This window comes from Dermochelys coriacea, chromosome 2, assembly GCF_009764565.3.
Source record: "Dermochelys coriacea isolate rDerCor1 chromosome 2, rDerCor1.pri.v4, whole genome shotgun sequence".
Lineage (NCBI taxonomy): Eukaryota > Metazoa > Chordata > Testudines > Dermochelyidae > Dermochelys > Dermochelys coriacea.
In genome coordinates this window covers 143,808,084-143,829,891 of record NC_050069.1, presented here as the reverse complement: position 1 = coordinate 143,829,891, position 21,808 = coordinate 143,808,084, and the positions used below count along the sequence as shown (strand labels likewise).

The 21,808-nt window shown below is 41.1% G+C and overlaps 1 protein-coding gene across 2 annotated transcripts in view; it reads right to left on the bottom strand.

The window, feature by feature from the left end:
• The window catches only part of SEMA5A (semaphorin 5A), a 627,428-nt gene that overhangs the window by 374,742 nt on the left and 230,878 nt on the right, over nucleotides 1-21,808 (bottom strand). For both annotated transcript variants that reach the window (XM_038392658.2, XM_038392657.2), the window contains exon 3: nucleotides 9,775-9,874. In XM_038392658.2, the coding sequence (XP_038248586.1) occupies nucleotides 9,775-9,874 (100 nt within the window). The remainder of the gene's footprint in view (nucleotides 1-9,774; nucleotides 9,875-21,808) is intronic.

The window sequence follows — 21,808 nt, the reverse complement described above, 5'->3', positions numbered from 1 at the left end:
CAATAGTCCAGCAGTGCCAAATACTGAGATAAAATAACCTCTCTGCTCCTACTAAATATTCCTGTTATGCATCCAATGATCACAATAGATCTTTTGGCCACAGCGTCACACTGGGAGCTCATGTTCAGCAGTTTATCCATCACAACCCCCAAATCTTTTTCAGAGTCACTGCTGTTCTGAATTTTTTCTAGAATGTTTCTCAACTGATTCTATCATTCTTCTGTTAAAATCAGCTATGACAGGGTTGGACCAGATGGCTACAGGAGAGTAGTAGAAGGCAGATATATTAGCCCCAGGTTAAGTAAGTCCCTTTTCCCTGCGTAAGGTAACAGGGAAGATTCCAGAACAATCAGGAACATTCTGGAGACAATTAAGACAGACAGGCTGATTAGAACACCTGCAGCCAATCAAGAAGCTGCTAGAATCAATTAAGGAAGGCTAATCAGGGCACCTGGGTTTAAAAAGGAGATCACTTCAGTTTGTGGTCCGCGTCTAAGGAGTTGGGATCAAGAGGTGCTAGGAGCTGAGTGAGAACGCATACTGTTGGAAGACTGAGGTGTACAAGCATTATCAGACACCAGGAGGAAGGTCCTATGATGAGAATAAAGAAGGGGTCGGGAGGAGGCCATGGGGAAGTAGCCCAGGGAGTTGTAGCTGTCGCACAGCTGTTCCAGGAGGCACTCTAGACGGCTGCATTCCAGAGGCCCTGGGCTGGAACCTGGAGTAGAGGGCGGGCTCAGGTTCCCCCCAAACCTCCCAACTCCTGGTCAGACCTGGACTGTGGGTTCACGAAAACGGCCAAACTGAGGGCTGCCGTGAAGCTCCAAGGTGAGCAAATCCGCCAACAAACGCAAGACCCACCAAGGTAGAGGAGGAACTTTGTCACACAGCACATAAAACAAAACAGTACAGTTTCACGTAGAAAGCAAAATTTAAGACTCATTATTAACGTTTTCTGTAAGTCAGTGTTTATTTGAAAGTCTTGCTTGAGTTTAGTCTAGAAACAACTGATATAATAGCACATCCTCTGCTATTTCTTACCTGAGCAAATTTCAAAACTTAGGAGCCATAAAGAACTGACCTTCCCTTTCTGATTCAGTTTCAGAAATTGTATTGAATTTTTTCTTTGAGTATGCTCTTTGGGATATTTTATCAAAACTGAGAATGATAAAGTTCCCCCCGTATTTTTCTGAATGATTTTTACTATGCAGGCTGTTTGTGGAGAATTGTCCCAGGCAGGTAGTTAATTACATTTTGTCACTAAGAACCAACCTAAGGCATCAGTCATTCCAGGAGCAGCTCCCTTGTTTCGAAAGTCCCTTTCCATTAACACACATATATATCTTATTTTGCACAATAGGCTGACAGAAGGAGAACTGTTACTTTAAAAAAAGAAAAGAAGTGTCCCTACAGCTGTGCTTCAGTTTCAATGCGGACTATAAAACAACCTGTTGTTATACTGGAAGTTGTTAATGGCTGCCATCAAGTGAGTCTTTGATCCAAAGACTCCCCTCCGTTTTTTCCACCAAATGCATCTGATGAAGTGCGCTGTAGCTCACGAAAGCTATTGCTCTAATAAATTTGTTAGTCTCTAAGGTGCCACAAGTACTCCTTTTCTTTTTGATCCAAAGAAAATCATAGAGCTAATTAAAGCTGATAAGGCAATTGACCACATAGCAAGGCCTGATCAGAAGCTAAATACTGTGGGCTGAGGGGGTTCCCTGATTCCAAATGAAGGACCTTAGGGGATCTTTGGCAAGGTATGTGTGTACGAAGCAGAAAGACAGAAGAAAGGCACTTGAAAGCAAGACAAGCAGTTGCAAGCTTGGCTCTGAGAAAGAACAGGGAGACAGAGCTCCTAGAGACACAGAACTGACTGGAAATTATGAGCAAGGAAACTGCCTGCTGTTGTGTGTTCCTATTGTGTTCAGGGAAATAGAACTTTGTGTACATTCTTTGTAAATAAAGAAGACTGCACTAAAAAAATACCTGATTTGAATAACCAATTTCTTCTCTGAACAGAAACAAGCCTGCAGGGCGACAAATGCTAGCTGCTCAGGCTGAAAGGGGCAACATTGAGATAGAGTTTCCAATGAGAGATATTGTGAGGTATTATTCCTGTTGAAAGAAGATGGAACAAATAATGGAAGCACTCACAGAAAAAAAAAAAGATGGCCAGAAGGAATTAAAACAAGATCTAAAAAAAAGAGCTAGAGACGTCACAAAAAATAATAAAGCAATACCTGGACGAGGATGGAGAGATGACCTCTGTTTAGAGATACAATCTATGTTGGGGCAGCAGCTATCAAGTATCAAGGCAGATTTGAAAGTCCAAAACAAAAATTTCCAGTCTGGTCTGGCAAGACAGAGAGAGGTGATCAGCAACCTGACTGCAACGGACCAAAATATTTTCCAGATTATAGGGTAGACCAGGAAAACTTTGGCTCACTTGGAACTTGCCAGTACAAGTCCACTAGAGCAAGGATTTAAGGAGCTACCGTTTCAGCTCCAGACAGAAGGAATTCAAAGGGTCCTGGATCACAGTGTAAGTCAGCCATCTGAATAAGGAATCAGGCCATCCAGGTGATTTGGGGAAGACAGACAGACAAGATGGACCAATAAAAGATACTACCACACCCACCTTGTCCCTCTAATATCCTGGGACCAAGATGGCTACAACAACACTGCATACCACAACTGGGGAAGACAGGACATTTCCAAAACTTTTCTAAACTGTTTCTAACCTTCAGGGGGGATAGGTCAGATTGTTCTAGCTCAAGTAACACAAAAGCCCATTATTTTACAGGAATAAAACTCCTTGGGTGGATTATTTGGCTCAGTTTAACATCATAGGCCAAATGAACAGGTGTGGGAAAGAACAGAGAAGGAGGTTTCTAGCAGCCAACTTGAATGGCCTGGCTCTGATGGTCCTGCAGAACTTACCCCAGAAAAAATAGTCAGTTATCCAGACCTGCTACAAGCTCTTGTAGGCAGCTTGGAGCCAGCCATTACTCTTTGTGGGCCAGGGTGCACCTAAGAAATGGTAAGAGAGGAAAAAAGAAATCTCACCTGAACAGGCAAAGGACCTTGGGAGATTTGTGTTTCTGATGAATCCAGATACCAGCAAGGTCTTCCAGGATGAATTAGCAATGGACCATTTTATAGATGCTCAACTGGATTTGGGCTTCCAGATCAAGATCAGCGAAAGGAGGCAAAGGACACTACAGGAAGCTCTGAAATTTGCCATAGAACTTAAATCTTTCCTTGAAGCGACCAATCAGAAAAGGAAGCAGCTGCTAGTGATGAAGGTGGAAGCTGATTACCATGAGCCCTGTAATACAGCTCTGTGTCTAATATGATCATGAGATGGTCAAATTCAGGATCTTGACAAAAGGAAGAAAGGAGAGCAGCAGAGTATGGACACCTGGACTTCAGAAAAGCAGACATGACTCCCTCAGGGAAAACTGATGGGCTGGATCCCCTGGAGGCTAACATGAGGGGGAAAGGAGTCCAGGAGAGCTGGCTGTATTTTAAAGAAGTCTTATTGAGGGCACAGGAACAAACCATCTCAATGTGCAGAAAGAATAGGAGATATGGCAGGCAACCAGGTTGGCTTAACAGAGAAATCTTTGGGGAGCTTAAACACAAAAAGGAAGCTTACAAGAAGTTGAAACTTGGACAGATGACTAGGGAGGAGTATAAAGATATTACTCAAGCATGCAGGGCTGTAATCAGGAAGGCCAACCCACAATTGGAGTTGCAGCTAGCAAGGGATGTGAAGGGTAACAAGAAGGGTTTCTACAGGTATGTTAGCAACAAGAAGGAGGACAGGAAAAGTGTGGGACCCCTTACTGAATGGGGAAGGCAACCTAGTGACAGATGATGTGGAAAAAGATGAATTTCTCAGTGCTTTTTTTGCCTCGGTCTTCACAAACAAGGTCAGCTCCCAGATTGCTGCACTGGGCAGCACAGTATGGGGAGGAGGTGAGCAGCCCTCAATTGTGAAAGAACAGGTTAAGGACTAATTAGAAAAGCTGGACATGCACAAGTCCATAGGGCTGGATACAATGCATTTGAGGGTGCTGAAGGAGTTGGCTCATGTGATTACAGAGCCATTATATTACAATATAACAATTATTAGGCTACACATACTAACAGTCCTAGAGAACAGGGGATTCTAAACTGAACCATCCAATTGATCTCAAATGAAGACAGTGAATCAGGAAGGACACCCATCCTAAGACTGGGTTTCAGTTTTGAGATTGAGTTTGAAAATTGGACTAATGGAATTCAAGAAAGAAGGCTGAATAGCTGATATAGTGAATGAGCTAACAATTGGTTTGGATTTCAGTATGGCTGATAACTGTGTAGGAATTTCCACTGACAAAAAGAAAACTGAGGTTGTACAGGACAGGTGAACTCCCCAGATGCTGACAGATGCACAGAGTTTTGTACGCCTCTGCTCTTATTATAGAAGGTTTATTTGTGGTATTGCCACTACTGCAGAAGTAGTGTGGGTGGGTGAAAAAGGGAAACAACGTCAGTGGTCAGCAAAGTGTGATTTAGCATTTTCAGACCTGAAAAGGGTTCTTGTAACTCCTATCTTAGTCTACCTGTGTCTCAAACCCCTTTTCATATTGGACACAAATGCTGGTACTTACAGATCGGGGCAGTATTGACAAAGGACACTAAGGATTTGAGAGGGTGCTGGCTTATTACAGTAAAAATCTAGTTTCACCAGAGAGAAATTATCGTACTACCCGAAAGGCTCTCCTGGCAGTGATATAATCTATAGAACATATTAATGACTATGTATACAGAAGAATGTAAAAGCCTTCTGCTCACATTGGGAAAGTTTGGAATTTAAAGATGAAATATTGACTAGAAAATGTGAAAACCAGCAGGTGATGTGCACAGGTGGCAGCTGATTGTGCCAGATACATTGAAAAAAGGAGTTCTGTGATTATCATAATTTTAAAACCTCTGGACATTCTGCAAGTTACAAACCCCTTAGCCAAGCTAAGAGAGAATTTCTACTGGGAAAAAGCAGGCAGGATGTAGAAAATAGGTGCAGGAAATGTGATGCTGTGTTGCAAAGAAGAGTCCCCATAAATCAGAGAACCCCAATGCAGCAGTATTTATGGGGATGCTGAAGGAGCACATTGATGTTGATGAGTTGCGGCCTTTGAGACAGAGGTTGGCAATCAATAATTACTGGTAGCTATGGACTACTTTATAAAATGGCCTGAAGTTTACCCCATAAGAACCAAGAGGTTGTGACAGCGGCAAGAGGTTCTAATGAATGAATTCTTCATCAGATTTGGGGTCCCAGGTGAGATACACACTGATCAAGAGAGAAACTGTAAATCCAAGGTGTTTCATCAAGTTTGTGAGGTTCAAGGGTTCCACAAAATTCGGACCATTCCAGTGCACCCACAGTCTGATGGGATGATGGAAAGATTTAGCTGGCTATATTTCTGGAACAATACCAGAGGGACTGGGAACAGCAAAGCCCATTCTTCTTGATGCTTATAGAACAGCAATCAATGAGAGTATAAAGTGTAACCTAGCACACCTCGTGTTTGGGCATGAGCAAAGGACCCCAGCAAACCTTTTGTATGGAAAAGGAGGAGGAATAAAGTAATTTGGGCCATATGGACTAAACAGAAACCTTACAATCCAAAACTGAACAAGTTCAAATTTTTGCTAGTAAAAATTTGAATATAGCCTCATATAAAATGAAAAGACTCTATTATGTAAGGTCATATCAGGAAACTTTGAAAAGAGGGGACCAGGTCTGGTTCCGCAATCCTAGGAGAAGGAAAAGTAAGTGATGTGGCGTACAGGCTATAGTTCGGCCCCAGGACTAAACCAAAAGTTATGCATAAGGAACATCTCAGAAACTATCAATGCTGTCCTCAGAAACTGATAATGTAACAATGGAAGCTGAGCAGAGGCATCACTTGCTATGAGGCAAAGGAAAATCACACCTCCCACCCCTTCCAACACTTAGTTTGCCTCCAACCAGACTTTTCTGTATGCACCATTACATCTTTCACTCCCTGCTGCCCCTAATATTTTGCAAGTCATTATATAATTACATATTGTGTTCTATATGTTGATACTTCTTTGTCCCCCTCCCCCACCACTGAATTTTTCTGAAATGATGCCCCTGAAACTGAGGCTGTAAGAACATAAGAATGGCCATACTGGGACAGACTAATGGTCTATCCTGCCCAGTATCCTGTCTTCTAATAGTGGCCAGTGTCAGCTGATTCAGAGGGAATGAGCAGAACAGGGCAATTATTGAGTGATCCATTCCCTATTGTCCAGTCTCAGCTACTAACAGTTGGACATTTAGGGACACCCAGAGCATGGGGTTGAGTCCCTGACCATCTTGGTTAATAGCCATGGACCTGGCTTCCATAAACTTATCTAATATTTTGTTGAACCCTGTTATAGTTTTGGCATTCACAACATCCCATGACAACTGTGCATTGTGTGAAGAAGTAATTCTTTTTGTTTGTTTTAAACCTATCTATTAATTTCATTGGGTGACCCCCTAGTTTTTTTGTTATGTGAAGGGGTCAATAAAACTTCCCCATTCACATTCTCAACACCATCTGTGATTGTGTAGTCCTCTAACATATCCCCACATTAGTCATCTCTTTTCTAAGTGGAACAGTCCAACTCTTCTTAATCTCTCTTAATACGGAAGCTGTTCCATGCCCCTAATCATTTTTGTTGCTCTTCTCTGTACCTTTTCCAATTCTAATATATCTTTTTGGAGATGGGGCAACCAGAACTGTATGCAGTATTCAAGGTGTGGGTGTACTATGGATTTATATGTTGGCATTACAGTATTTTCTGTCTTATTATATCCCTTTCCTAATGGTTCCTAATATTCTTTTAGCTCTTTTGACTGCTGGTACACGTTACGGGGATGTTTTCTGAGAGATATCCATGATGACTCCAAGATGTCTTTCCTGAGTGGTAACAGCTAATTTAGACCTTATCATTTTGTATGTATAGTTAGGATTATGTTTTCCAATGTGCCTTACTTTGTATTTATCAATATTGAATTTCATCTGCCATTTTGCAAAAAGAAAAGGAGTACTTGTGGCACCTTAGAGACTAACAAATTTATTAGAGCATAAGCTTTCGTGAGCTACAGCTCACTTCATCGGATGCATTTGGTGGGAAAAAAAAAATCTGCCATTTTGTTGCCCAGTCACCTAGTTTTGTGAGAGACCTTTGTAACTTCACAGTCAGTTTTGGACTTAACTATGTTGAGTAATTTTGTACCATCTGAAAATTTTGCCACCTCACTGCTCACTCCCTTTTCCAGATCATTTATGCATATTCCAGATCATTTATGCATATACAGATCCCAGTACACATCCTGGCTGGGGAGGATGAGGTGGCCAGTATTTACCTCTCTCCATTGTAAAAACCGACCATTTATTCCTACCCTTTGTTTCCTATCTTTTAATCAATTACTGTTCCATGAGAGGACCTTCCCTCTTATCCCATGACTTCTTGTGAGCTTTTGGTGTGAGATCTTGTCAAAGGCTTTCTGAAAGTCCAAGTACACTACCTCAAGCTGGATCCCCCATGTCCTCATGCTTGTTGACACACTTAAAGAATTCTAATAGATTGTTGAGGCATGATTTCTCTTTACAAAAGCCTTTACAAAAACTCTTTCCCAACAAATCGTGTTTGTTCTTGTCTCTGATCATTCTGGTTTTTACTATAATTTCAACCAATTTGCCTGGCACTGAGTTAGGCTTACCAACGTGTAATTGCTAGGATCACCTCTGGAGCCTTTTTTAAAAATCAGTGTTACAGTAGCTACCTTCCTGTCATCGGTACAGAGACTGATTTGAAAAAATAGGTTACATACCACAGTTAGTACAGCTGCAATTTTATATCTGAGTTCCTTCAGAACTCTTGGGTGAATACCATCCGCTCCTAGTAACTTATTACTCTTTAATTTATCAATTTGTCCAAAACCTTCTCTATTGATACCTCAATCTGGGACAGTTCCTCAGATATGTCACTTAAAAGAGTTGAGACAATCATAAATTCCCAGTTAGAATGGAATAGGTGAATTCTGTCTCAGCTAACACCTCCATAGAAACAAAAGACACTCATCAGGAGCCTGTTGTACAGGGGTTCTCAAACTGAGGGTCGTGACCCTTCATAGGGTTGTGAGGTTATTACATGGGGGGTCATGAGCTGTCAGCTTCCATCTCAAACCCTGCTTCACCTCCAGCATTTATAATAATATTAAATATAAAAAAGTGTTTTTAATTTATAAAAGGCGGTCACACTCAGAGGCTCACTGTGTGTGAAAGGGGTCACCAGTACAAAAGTTTGAGAACCACTGCCCTTGAAGGTGGTCCCTCCTGATTTGGCTGAAAAGAGATAAAGCAGAGAGAGGAAAACTCCAAGGAGGATTAGATCAGAGTCAAATTGATTTGGGTGGATGTAAAAATGCCCTGACAGCAAAACACTAAGTAAATATGTAAATTGTTAAGCTTGTATTTTTTAAAAAAGTTAATTTATTTTCTTTCTGTCTGGGATATTTCATTCAAGGTGCCAACATTTTAAACTCCATCAGGATGATGGGCAGATAGGAAAGTGGGGGTGCTGGTCTGCTGGAAAGCGTTAATGGCTGCCATTAAGTCAGCCTTTGATCTACAGACAACTGTATAGCTCATTGAAGCTGATAGGTGTGCTAAGCACCTTTCTTTCAGGCTGAATGGAAGGAACAATTAAATGCCCCTTTGTGCAGTAATAGCTGAAACAATAGGAAGCTGTCACCCAAGGCAATTGGCCAGATTGATCAGAAATAAAGTTAAGATTCTGTCACAGGTATTTTTAGTAAAAGTCAGTTTTGGGCAATAAACAAAAATTCCTGGAAGCCTATGACTTAACTTAAAATACCTTCAGGGGAGGGGGACATATTTTGACTGCTACTGGGGGCTTGCAGCTGCTCCAGCCGCACCACTGCTCCTGTGGCAGAAGTGGACTGCCACTGCTTCAGCCCCAGGGAGGCTGACCCAATCCCAGTTGCTCCTCCAGCCCCGCCCCAGAAGAAGTCAGGGAGGCCCGGAAAAGTCAAGGAAACCCTTGGACTCTGTGACAGGATCATATCTGTAATCAGAAGGTAAGGTGTGTGGACAGAGGGGTTTCCCTGTGACTAGTTGCAAAAACAGGGGTGAAGGGACTGATTGGCTGCAGCTGTGTGTGTCTGTCTGTTTTGAAGGCTGACCTCTGAGTCCCCATACTCAAAGGAAGCCTGTACAATACCTTCAAAGACAAGCATGAGAACTTAAATTCATAATTCTGCTAGACACTAAAAACCATGGACTTAAGAGACAGACTGGTTGTATGGGTCATTACAAATTTGTAACACACTCCACTGCCTGAAAGGAAAGGAGTACTTGTGGCACCTTAGAGACTAACAAATTTATTAGAGCATAAGCTTTCGTGATGAGCTTTTCATCGGATGAAGTGAGCTGTAGCTCACGAAAGCTTATGCTCTAATAAATTTGTTAGTCTCTAAGGTGCCACAAGTACTCCTTTTCTTTTTGCGAATACAGACTAACGCGGCTGCTACTCTGAAACCTGTCATTATTACATCCAGTTCAGTATGTCTTCATGACTTGATGTAAATGGAGTTGCATAGATACAACTGAAGGCAGAATTTGGCTCACTGGCACTTAACTTCACACAAGAATAATCAACAAAAACACATAAATTTCTCACCTTGCTCCAGCAATAAGTTCTTTTTGTCCTGGGTCAAATGTTAATTGTGAGAAGTCCACAGCATTCTCTGCTCTGAACACACATAACCAGGGGGCAATTTCTAAAAGAATAAAAAGAGAATATACTTGTTACTGCAAGAAGCATAGTTACATTGTATCAGGTAGCAAATATTACATATCAGAGATACTGTGGGGGCGTGAAGGCTTCCCAGTGTAAGGGGCCATATGAGAGTTTCACCACTGTGTAGATAATCTGCACTATAGAACTATATAACATAGAGGGCAGTCACTAAATAAACACCTGAAAGAGGTATCAATGTTTAGTTCTGATTTACAGGCCAGATGTACTTTTTTTCCTCATGCACAGAACAAGGCAGACAACAACACAGTGCAGTTACCATGATTCATTAGATGATAATCAAATGTGAAAAAAATTATTTCCTGTACAAGTAAACCACAAATAGCTGAAGACTTTAAAAACCACAATAAAGTCCTGTTGAGCTAAGCATATTAAGCAAAAAGAACTTTATTTTTTACCATTTCCACCAAAAAAAAAAAAAAGGAGTGGTGGAGGGGGTAGGGAAACATCCATTCAGCCACTGCATTTTTGTCATTTTTAACATAAACTTTTCTTAGAGAAAAGAATGATGTAGCACAGTGAAATACAGAGGCAGAAGGCCAAAGGGCAAACTTCACAATTTGAGAAACATCAACACACCATTCACATTCAAATGACAGGTAGTTCTTGGACTTAAAGACACAAATGGTTCCTGAAAATTGTGTCGCAAGTCGAAACATCATAACTCGGAACCACAATCCACTCCATTGCGGGACCGAGCATCGTAGAGTCGAAACCAAATGTCGTAAGTCGAATCAGGGTGTTAATTCAGAAGCATCGTAAGTGCTGTTTGTCATAAGTTGAACACCATAAAGTCAAGGACTGCCTGTACACATATAGATCCAGATTTTTGAAATGAAGCACAGATAAGCAATTGTGCATGCCTAACTAGTGGTTGATTTACAGGTGCAAATCAACTATTTCTGCACCTATATGACTCGCTGGGTGCCACATTAAATATATGCATGTGGACATGGATGATTTGAGCACACAGCATGAGTATTCACACACATTAGGCACACGCAATTGTTATTTATAAGTGTTTGACTTTGCAATGTTAATAATGTTCTTTTAATGTCAAAAAACAATATAGAAACTCGGTGTTCTAAAAAGTCAAGGAACCAGCCAGAATACAAACGGTGAGAACTTCTGATGAAAGGCATTAAAAGTGATATATTTTGTGGGGGAAGGGATAACGGAAAGAAAAGGTAAAAAAATCAAACAGCAAATACCTCAGTTTACCAATCAACACCTCCAACTCCCCTGCTAGCCAGTCCCTAAGGTCTTGATAGCCTAAGGATATGACCTTAGTGGTCTTAAAAGAACATGTAAGCATATCTCACAGTTCTGAGCACTCTGCTTGTCTTTGGGCCCAGTGTCGACCAATGGTGGTGGCTGGAAGATTCATCAGATGAAATGAAACAATTTTAAGCAATCACAGGAATCCAAACAAAATAGAAACACAACAAACTGAATAATTATGGTAAACATATAATGTAACACAATGATCCTCTGGTGAAGATCAGGGTCTTTGAGTCCTGTACAAATCTAAGTCCAGCACTCTGACTGTACTTTCCCTGAGGTTTCTCTGAACCTAACTAACCAAATAGATTATGGTTGCAGTGACTTCCCCTGTGATATTCACAAAAGTAGTCATCATACAGAGGCAGGTCAACAGGGCATCTTGGCAACAGAAATACACTGGTCAGATTTCAGAGTAGCAGCCATGTTAATCTATATCCACAAAAAGAAAAGGAGGACTTGTGGCACCTTGGAGACTAACAAATTTATTTGAGCATAAGCTTTTGTGAGCTACATCTGATGAAGTGAGCTATAGCTCACGAAAGCTTATGCTCAAATAAATTTCTTAGTCTCTAAGGTGCCACAAGTCCTCCTTTTCTTTTTCCACTGGGCAGGGAGGAAGGTTAGCCTGATGGTTATGCCACTAGCCTGGGACTTAGGAGCCCTAAGTTCAGCTCCCTGATCAGCCACAGACTTTCTGCATGATCCTGGGCAAGATTTTCTTCACTAAAGGTGAAGGTGCGATTGCAGCACAGGTAGGTATACAATAGTAGTGTAGATATGGTTCCACGGGCTTCAGCACAGGCTACCCAACCAAGTACAAACCTCCCAGGGAGCCCTGATATATGCTTGGGTTGCTATCCCATGCCATCACATCTGTACTATTGTTACCCCTCCTAGCTGGATGAGTTCCTATTTGTGCCACAAACTCAACATCACTTGCAGAGTAGACATATAATATCTCTGTGCCCTGGTTCCCAGCTGTAAAATTAAGCTAAAAATAAGTACTTTCTTACTTCATACGGGTGTTGTGAAGATAAATAAATAAGGCACAGCAGGCAATTGGGATCATTCATAAGGTTTGCCTTCTCTTTTTTACCATAGCAGGGCAGGGAAGAGAAAGCGTGGGCTGGAAGGTCAAAGCAAGCATGAAAGCTGTTGAGAGCTCCCTTTGAACTTTGATTTTCTCTGCTCCCCCCCAAACAAAAATTATTCTGCTCCTGTATCATTCAACATTACTTCATCTGGGGGAAAAAGGGAAGAAGAACAGGCTGCAACAACAAATGTTTTAACTTCTAGGGAACAATTTCAAACACTGATCATGCAATGTCTCCCACAGGAGTAGTTACAGCCCTATAGGGGCTACTTTTAAAACTTTTACAACACTTCTGTAAAGGAGAACTAATAACAGATCATCAAACGAAAGCCCCACTGAAATATGCCAGTAAAAATCTTTAAACTATGGGTGAAATTCTGCTCTTAGTTACATGGTAGAAATCCCAAATAAATCCATCATCTGAGTAACTAAGGGTATGTCTTCACTAGCCACCGAACTGGCGGGCAGTGATCGATCCAGCGGGGATCTAGTCTAGACGCGATAAATCGACTCCTGAGCGCTCTCCCATTGGCTCCTGTACTCCAGCGCCGTGAGAGGTGCAGGCAGAGTCGACAGGGGAGCAGCAGCAGTCGACTCACCGCGGTGAAGATACCAAGGTAAGTGTATCTAAGTACGTCAACTTAAGCTACGTTATTTGGGTAGCTGAAGTTGTGTAACTTAGATCGATCCCCACCCATCCCCCCCCAGTGTAGACCAGGGCTGAGTCAATGGAGTTAATCCAGAATTGCATCTCATTAGCATCTAAATAGTAAGAATTCACAAGGGGTTGGTACTATGCAATGTACATTACTACACATACATGATAACTTTCTTAAAGTGATACAAGATGTTTGAATTCTATGAGGGATAAAAGATTTGAGCATCTAGTTCCTTAGAGTCAGAGGTGCATAAGGTACTGTCAGTGTCTACCAATACATTTATTTCAGATGTTTCAGAACCCCATGTAAAAGTAATACATTTAATTCATAATTAACTTCACTTTATTAATGGTCGTCATACCAATGTTACATAACACACTTTACAAAATAATACAGTTACAGAATTATATATTGGAATAGTTACATATTTAAATATGTAATTCAATCACATTGTCTACTGCTATGTAACTTAAGTATACTGCCTACTGATAATAGTTTGTTAACTGTCTCACTATGACTGTCCCTTCCTTTTCCTACTCACTTACTTTTACTAATTCCTGGATTCCTGCCATTTCCCTCACCCTATCTCTACTCCAACTTAAAGCAATAAAGCAAAACATGTAACAAGCAAAACTGTGCCAGTCATTACCCTGTTCATACCCAAACCCTCATTTTGTTTGTGTTTTTAGGACCTGATCCTGAAAACATTTATCCACAATTGACTTTAATAGTACTACTTGCATGTTTAAAGTTAAGCATATGGATAAGTGTGTGTAAGATTGGGACCTTATATTGTAAGCCCAGGGCAGGGGCTTTTTGTGTGTTCGGGCAGCATTCAGCATAATAGGGCCCAATCCCCCTTGGGAAAGACACAGAGCAGACAAGTGCTAGTCGAGTGGCACTAGCAGGGGCCATTTTTTTGGCATGAACTGAGGAGTTCCTGACTTATAATGTACTTGACTTATATTTCTTTCCTAATACAGAAAAATACAATTTCCTTTTTCACCATGTTAATAAATGGTGAAACTTTAAATGAGGTTCAGGTTTTTAACACAAAAGCTACATAAGTACTGTACTTTCTTATTTGCAGTGAACCAAAGTGTGATTTTTTTTTAAATTGGAAAACAAGAAGTTTACTAGAGCTAAAAAGCCTGTAGCAAAACAAATATGCTAAAGTCCTCTCTCAACTTTTTCATTACTTTATTAATGTTACTGTATACATTTCACCATGATATTATTGACCAGTGAGTTATTAGTTTTCAAATGATACTGCACAAGGCACATTTTGTACAAAGATCATTATAGTAGTGAGTAGGGTGTGAATACAGGGGTGCATTCAGTCACAGGATGGTAAAATTTTAAAACTATCGTGTCATCCGATGGCTTCTCATGTTATGTTGTCCTATCGGTCACTCGACAGGAGTAACTGCAAAGTGACCATATTACTAAAGTTAAATCAAGATACATTTGCAACACAGTTTTCTTCAGCAAACTATGTTTTAGAAAAATAGCCGTTATTTTTCTCGATCACTGTTTAAAACTACTGAATTTGCAATATTAACAGAAATCTCTGGGTGGCACCGGTACAATAGATTCACTAATCTCACCAAATGCAATTAAAATGTACTTTAGAATATAAAAGTTATTTTCTAACAACATTAAATTAATTTAGACTAAAAATGATAAAATACCACCCTCAAAATCTGGATAATGGCCTAAAGATAACTTCTATAGTTAATTCCTGTTATGATACTTATGATAAATTAATATCTTCTTCAAAGGCAACAAGAGGAGGTAGAATTATTGGCTGTGATCTTGCACTTTTCATTCATTATATCACCCCTGCTGTCAAGGTGCCAGTCTCATTAACCCCAAAAGAATATATTAAGAGAACATGTTTGGGGCAATCTTTGCAGCACCTCTTTCTTTATAGTCCGAATTAGGTGCACCTACAGACTCTCTACTCTGACATTTTAGGATTTCATATTCCTAAACTATGATCCAGAGAGATTAGGTTTCTGAGTGATTTTTCTAAACTAAGGTGTCCATTTCAGAGGGATTTTTGACTTAATTTTAAGCTTCACTTCATTAAACAAATATTTCCATAAATAACAACTATACCAAAAACAGTTTTATGAACACAAATACTAACCTGTGTGCAAAAGAGATAAGAAGAAAGAAAAATAACATCTGCAAATCTGTTTTATTTTACTTTATTGTCTTTGGACTACTCATTTTTTCTCTTTACATTTGCCTTCCCTCTTCCGCTCCTCCTCCCACCTCCTACTGAGTTCTTTCTTTTCCATTTCTACTCACCAATGAATTAAACACACTCCTATTCATAAGTCACAGATTCTCATTGGGAAAAAAATCACCTTCTCTGGAGTACAGCGGGGGAATATGAGCATATAATCTTCAATATCTTGCAAAAGAGAAAATGATGATGATTGTATCTCAGAACCCTGCTATACTTTATCTGACAACTTATGCACATTTCTCTTCTACCCATCTCAGTGGGGCTGAGGCAAGGTACGCCAATAGACATGCCAGCTTTTTTATGCTTTATTTTGGATAATATGTGCTCTTTGTTGGCAATAGGTATAATTAGCCCATTTATGATATGATTTTAATCTCTGTGGGGAAAAAATGGAATAACTAGGAAAATTAGATATATCTTTGTGTATCACGTAATGTAAACAACATAACCTTCGTGTAAGCAGGGGAATGGTCCCGCTTTGTGGGGAACTTTCCTGGCTTATACACTACCCCTGTGAAATGGGCTAACGAAAGGATCTGAGTCCTTGCTCCCACTTCCTTTACACAGAGGCCTGCCTGACCTCAAGGGCTCCTCTTCCACTTTCCTATGTGGCAGAATCCTCGTAACCCCAACAAGGCTGGGCCCAGGATTCCTGGGGGGCTTGACCCCCAACCTTGCCGTGGACACTCCGGGGTGCTCTCTGTGCACTGGAGGCTTCCCTGACCCACTGATCATTCCATACAGTTCAAAGCAAATAGAATTGATTAAACAGCAATAATTTTTAAAAATAAGGAAAAAACGGGAGAGGTTAAAGGAAAACACGTCACCCCACTCTGCGGCACGGGGACGTCACAACCAGCGGCTCTGGAATGTAAGGGAAGTTCAGTCTGTTCCTCACAAGTCCCAGGCCCCTTCTCAGGCCCTAGCTGTACTGCAGGGATGCTGCGGGTTGGACACTTGCTCTGGCGGTGGCCACACACCCTCGGGCTCTAGGTAGCAGGACCCTTCATCCCAGCATCGCCCCCGCCCCGTTGGGGTTACGATCCCCATCCAAGTCTGGCCAGCAAGGAGTCTTGGCTGGAGGTGTCTTCAGTGCAGGGCCCGCTGCCCAGGGTCCCCCTCGCTCTCCCCATCTGCTCACCACACGTGGCACTGGACTGCTCCAGTCCCAGCTCCACTCTGCCTCCGCACTGCTGCTGCTCTGCCTCCAGCTCCCTGGGCTGCTTTTCTGGCCCCTCGGGCTCTGGTTGCTACAGCTCTCCTCCTAGCACAGGTCTGCTCTGTGGGCTGCTTCTGTAACTCTGCTCAGTCCCACTCTGTCTGATCCAGGCAATTCCAGCTCACACAGAAGACAGGACCCACCCTAGCCTCCTGACTCCCTGATGAGCCTGCCTGCCCTGTCAATCAGGCTGACCTGGAGCACTGGCCTTTCCCCATTGTTCCTGGGGACTGTCAGTCTCAGGGTCCTGATTTCCCATCGACCCTTCCCCTTTCTTTTGGTACTGGGAGCTAGCCAACCAAAACTCCCCACTGAGTGTTAGTAAGGGGATAACAATCCCCTTACATATACTATATAGTTATACAAGGTAATATCTTTTAATGAACCAACTCCTGTTGGTGAGGGAGACAAGCTTTCAAGCTCACACAGAGCTCTTAAACAAGCTTTAACTTCTTGTTTCCCAGACCTGAAGAAGAGCTCTGTGTAAGATCAAAAGTTTGTCTCTCTCACCAACAGAAGTTGGTCCAATAAAAGATTTTATGTCACCCACCTAAGATCCTGGGACCAACACAGCTACAACAACAACACTACATACAACAATGGAAACTATATAGAGATGTTTGTTTTGGTAGCTCCAGTTTTTAATATCTATTGGTGCACAGAATTCTAGGTCAATGGTTCTGCCACAGTCACTATTTAACTCTATTATAATGGAAGTCCTCTATCTGTTTGTTTGTTTTTTTCCTACAAAGGGTCAAATTCTTCCCATATTTATACCAACCCAAAACCTCTGAAATACATGACGGAATGAGATTTCTTGCTGCGTATTAACTGTTATGAACATAATGACAAAACTCCAATTGCCTTCACTGAAAGTATAACCAGGCAATTTTTTTAAATTAACATTAGAAGGAAAAAAGCCATCCAACATATAAATAAAATGTAAGAAATAAAATATAATATATATAGGACATGTCTCATACATTGCTGATCATCCCTGCAGTCACAAATAGCTCAGCAAAAATAATGTGCTAACTCTGAATGTTTGAACAGTTGAACATGAACCCCACCTAGACAATTAGCAGTTGAAGGTGCTACCTTATATCATTAGGAAGGTAATTAACCTTAGATCCCTAGGGGTCCGAAGACTACATCTAAGATTTCCAAAGGAGTCCACACGTCCATTCGAATTTGTTTAGGGGTCTGCAAATGAAAAAACATTGAAAACTACTGCCTTAGATCAATGAACTTCAGTATTAGACTGCAACTTCTAGACTAGCGGTACACAAAGTGTAATCTCTGGAATCTAATAAGGCAGACTGAGCCAAATTCCAATTCACTAAACTTTTGATAAGGGATGCAGGACACAGAGACTAATGATTCAAAGAGGCAAGAGCCCAAATGTTCTCACTTCTCTAATGGATTGGTGAATCACCTGATGTTTGATTGATTGACTTTTTTTTTTTAACAACAACTTCAGGGCACAATATTTTCCTGTTCTATAAAATACATATATATTCTCAGTTTCCTTATAATTACTCAGGGATGGCAAAACCGATTAGCTGCATGTTTTCATATATACTGAAAACAGTCAACAAGAAATTTCTCAAAAAGAAAAGGAGTACTTGTGGCACCTTAGAGACTAACAAATTTATTAGAGCATAAGCTTTGGTGAGCTACAGCTCACTTCATCAGATGCATTTGGTGGAAAAAACAGAGGGGAGATTGATATACACACACAGAGAACATGAAACAATGGGTTTATCATACACACTGTAAGGAGAGTGATCACTTAAGATAAGCCATCACCAGCAGCAGGGGGGGGGAAAAGGAGGAAAACCTTTCATGGTGACAAGCAAGGTAGGCTATTTCCAGCAGTTAACAAGAATATCTGAGAAACAGTGGGGGTGGGGTGGGGGGGAGAAATAACATGGGGAAATAGTTTTACTTTGTGTAATGACTCATCCATTCCCAGTCTCTATTCAAGCCTAAGTTAATTGTATCCAGTTTGCAAATTAATTCCAATTCAGCAGTCTCTCCTTGGAGTCTGTTTTTGAAGCTTTTTTGTTGAAGGATAGCCACTCTTAGGTCTGTAATCAAGTGACCAGAGAGATTGAAGTGTTCTCCAACTGGTTTTTGAATGTTATAATTCTTGACGTCTGATTTGTGTCCATTCATTCTTTTACGTAGAGACTGTCCAGTTTGGCCAATGTACATGGCAGAAATACAATTTTTAGTGGATGAGAAATAAGGATTTTAATTTGACCCACAAAGCTTCAGATTTGACTTTTGACCTCAAACAATCACATTCAATATTTTAGATTCTCAGGAGTTTGAAAGTCATACTGCGCCATGGTAAAGATAATTTTCCCCAAGTCCACTCTCTATATATTGTCAATGACATGCCCTTCAAAAGTACCTGTTCTATTGATACAGTTCTGGGTTTCACAATCTTATCAGGCAAATTAGTGAATGTTCTGGTTTCCCAGTACCATCTATAGGCTTTCTATAGCTCCTCTTGAGAGGACTCATGTACTAGAAATGTTAAAGTTTAACCGCTTAACCGATAAGCTTGATTTTTATCAGTTTCTGTTAACAATTAAACTCCGCCCAGCATCCCAGCTGCCAGCCCCGCACCCAGAGTCCCAGCTGCCACCCACAACCAGCATCCCAGTGTGCCCATGGCCCCAGCTGCCACCATGCACCCGGGGCTCTCTGAGGAAGTCTGGGAATTGATTTTAGCTATGTCTTCTTTTTTCTTTTTCTTTCCCAGGCAATGAGGAGGAGGAACCAACCCCACCACATTCAGCTTCTTTCCTTTAAGCGCTGATGATAATGCACTCAGGGCTGCATGAGAATAAGTTCAAATGAGAGTGTTCCAGGGGCTCAACACAATGAACCTGACCAACCATGTCAGGTTAACTGTATTAATAGGAACCAATACTCCAAGGAAGCATTAGGTGCCTCATCAGGCTTCTTTTGAGCATGGAGCTGATGGTCTTGGAACCGGGATAGATGTGGATTCATAATATGGCCAAGGCCTTCAATACCACCCATTGCTGTGGCTCTGACTTCTGAGCTTGCCACGCTGAGGGAACACTTTTGCCCTTCAGCATGCAGAGCCAGAAGTATACTCGTGAGGATGGGCTCCTTCAGCAGAGGCCAACACATATGAGGTTAAACATTTGTGCTCAGTTGGATCTACAGATTTATAATGATAAGCACCGTAGGTTTGGCTCTAATCAAGAAAGCCAGCACCTGCCAGGCTTTTCAACCCCCTGGGGGTTCAGGGTTGAGGGTAGTCTCACAGTGCTGTTCCCCACATTTCAGTGTCGTAAAATTCAGCTGCTAATGTTTCCTACAATAGTATAGCTTGGAGGAAATTCTGACATTCCTTTCCAGCACAGGGCATGATGGTGATGTATATGGAGCAATGAGAAGAAGAATGACCTTCCCCATAGCAGGCCAAACAAGGCATATGTGCATCTAAACCAGGAAAAATGGCAAAGCAAGAGGCACACCTCTAGAATGCTGGTTTCTTTGTCTTCAGTTCCAGCATATTGGAACCAAGGACAGCAGCTGGGTAAGATCCTTAGTCAAAAGAATGAGAATTTTTTTTAAAAAAAAGAAAGAAAAGAAAAACTAACTAAGTAACTAAAACCTAATTAAAGTAAGAAGAAGGCAGCACTGGGAATGATCTGTTCTGACAAATCCAGGTCCAAGGACCCAGTCAGATGCTTGATCCATCAGCAACGATGGTTGGAAGGAACCGAGGTGGTCTGAACATTTTGCCCCCTTTTTATATCCTCATCCTCTGGGCCACAACTGGAGGTGTGGGAGGTGCAAGAGTGCACCAGTGGGCACTATTACTAGAAGGTTACACTTGTCCAATTTGCACTGTCAGCACATCCCAGGACTGGAATGTGTCGATGCCACTTGAAGAAGAACACAACCTTTTGCTGTTAATATTACAGCAAGTTATGACATGGCGTTCTTCTTAGTAAAGTGACAGGAAAACCATAGACTGGATTTTTGCTTTGGGTATGCCACACACTACGCAGAATTACTTATTGGAAAAAAAAGACTAATATATCTGTCACTAGATTGACAGGTATGCCGAATACAAAATACCGTAGTCCTCTTATTTTTTGTTTTAACAATTTCATTCAGCTCACACATGATACTCTAAAACAGTTAAATAAAATGAAGAATTTTAAATGTACTCTATATTGCTTTATACTTGGATTATCCATTAAAGAAAAAATATGTTGTAAAATGTATTGATTACAGATGAAAAAAATCTATATGCACTATTTATAGAGAGAACTGTAATCCACTGGATTTTGGAGCCAAAATCCCACAGAGAGGGTCATAGAGATATGCTGTCTTCACCCCAAACACACACAAAGTTCTATACTCTCACAACAGTTTCCAGAAGCTCAGTAGTGCCTTGATTCTTCTCACACTGAACCTGATTGCAAAACTCCCACTGACTTCACTAGTGCAAGATCAGCCCACAGTGCTCAGTACTTCTCTGGATTAAACTTGTCAATTGTCTCTCTTCCTAACATAGGCAAAAATGCTTTTCTAGTAGGGCTGTCAAGTGATTTAAAAATTAATCATGATCAATAGTGAATTGCACTGTTAATAATAGAATACCATTTATTTCAATATTTTGGGATGCTTTCTACAATTACAACACAGAATACGAAGTGTACAGTGCTAACTTTATTTTTTTATTACAAATATTTTCAGTTTAAAAAGGAAACAAAATAAACAGTATTTCAATTCACGTAATACAAGTACTGTAGTGCAATCTCTTTATCATGAAAGGTGAACTTACACAAACAAAACAAGCCAGTTGCAACACACACTTTACTTCTCTACAGAGGAAAAATGACAGTAAACTATCTACACTCCTACATGACACAGGGGGCTACAACAGTGGTACCCTTAACTCACCCAACAATATTGCTAATCTATCCAACCATACACTTAGCCTTTCAGAAGAGTCTGTCCTATCTCGGGGACTCTCTTACTGCCCCACCGCCCCCACGTACATGATACAGTTCTGCAGTGATCTGGAAGCCTACTTTCGCCATCTCTGACTCAAGGAACATTTTCAACACACCACTGAACAGCGCACTAACCTAGAGGAACCCTCCTACCAACACTACAAAAAGAAGAATTCTGTGTGGTCTCCTCCTGATGGTCAAAATGACAGACTTGACTTCTACATAGAGTGCTTCCGCAAATGTGCACAGGCTGAAATTGTGAACAAACAGCATCACTTGCCCCATAATCTCAGCTGTACAGAATGCAACTCCATCCACAGCCTCAGAAACAACTCTGACATTATAATCAAAGGGGCTGACAAAGGAGAT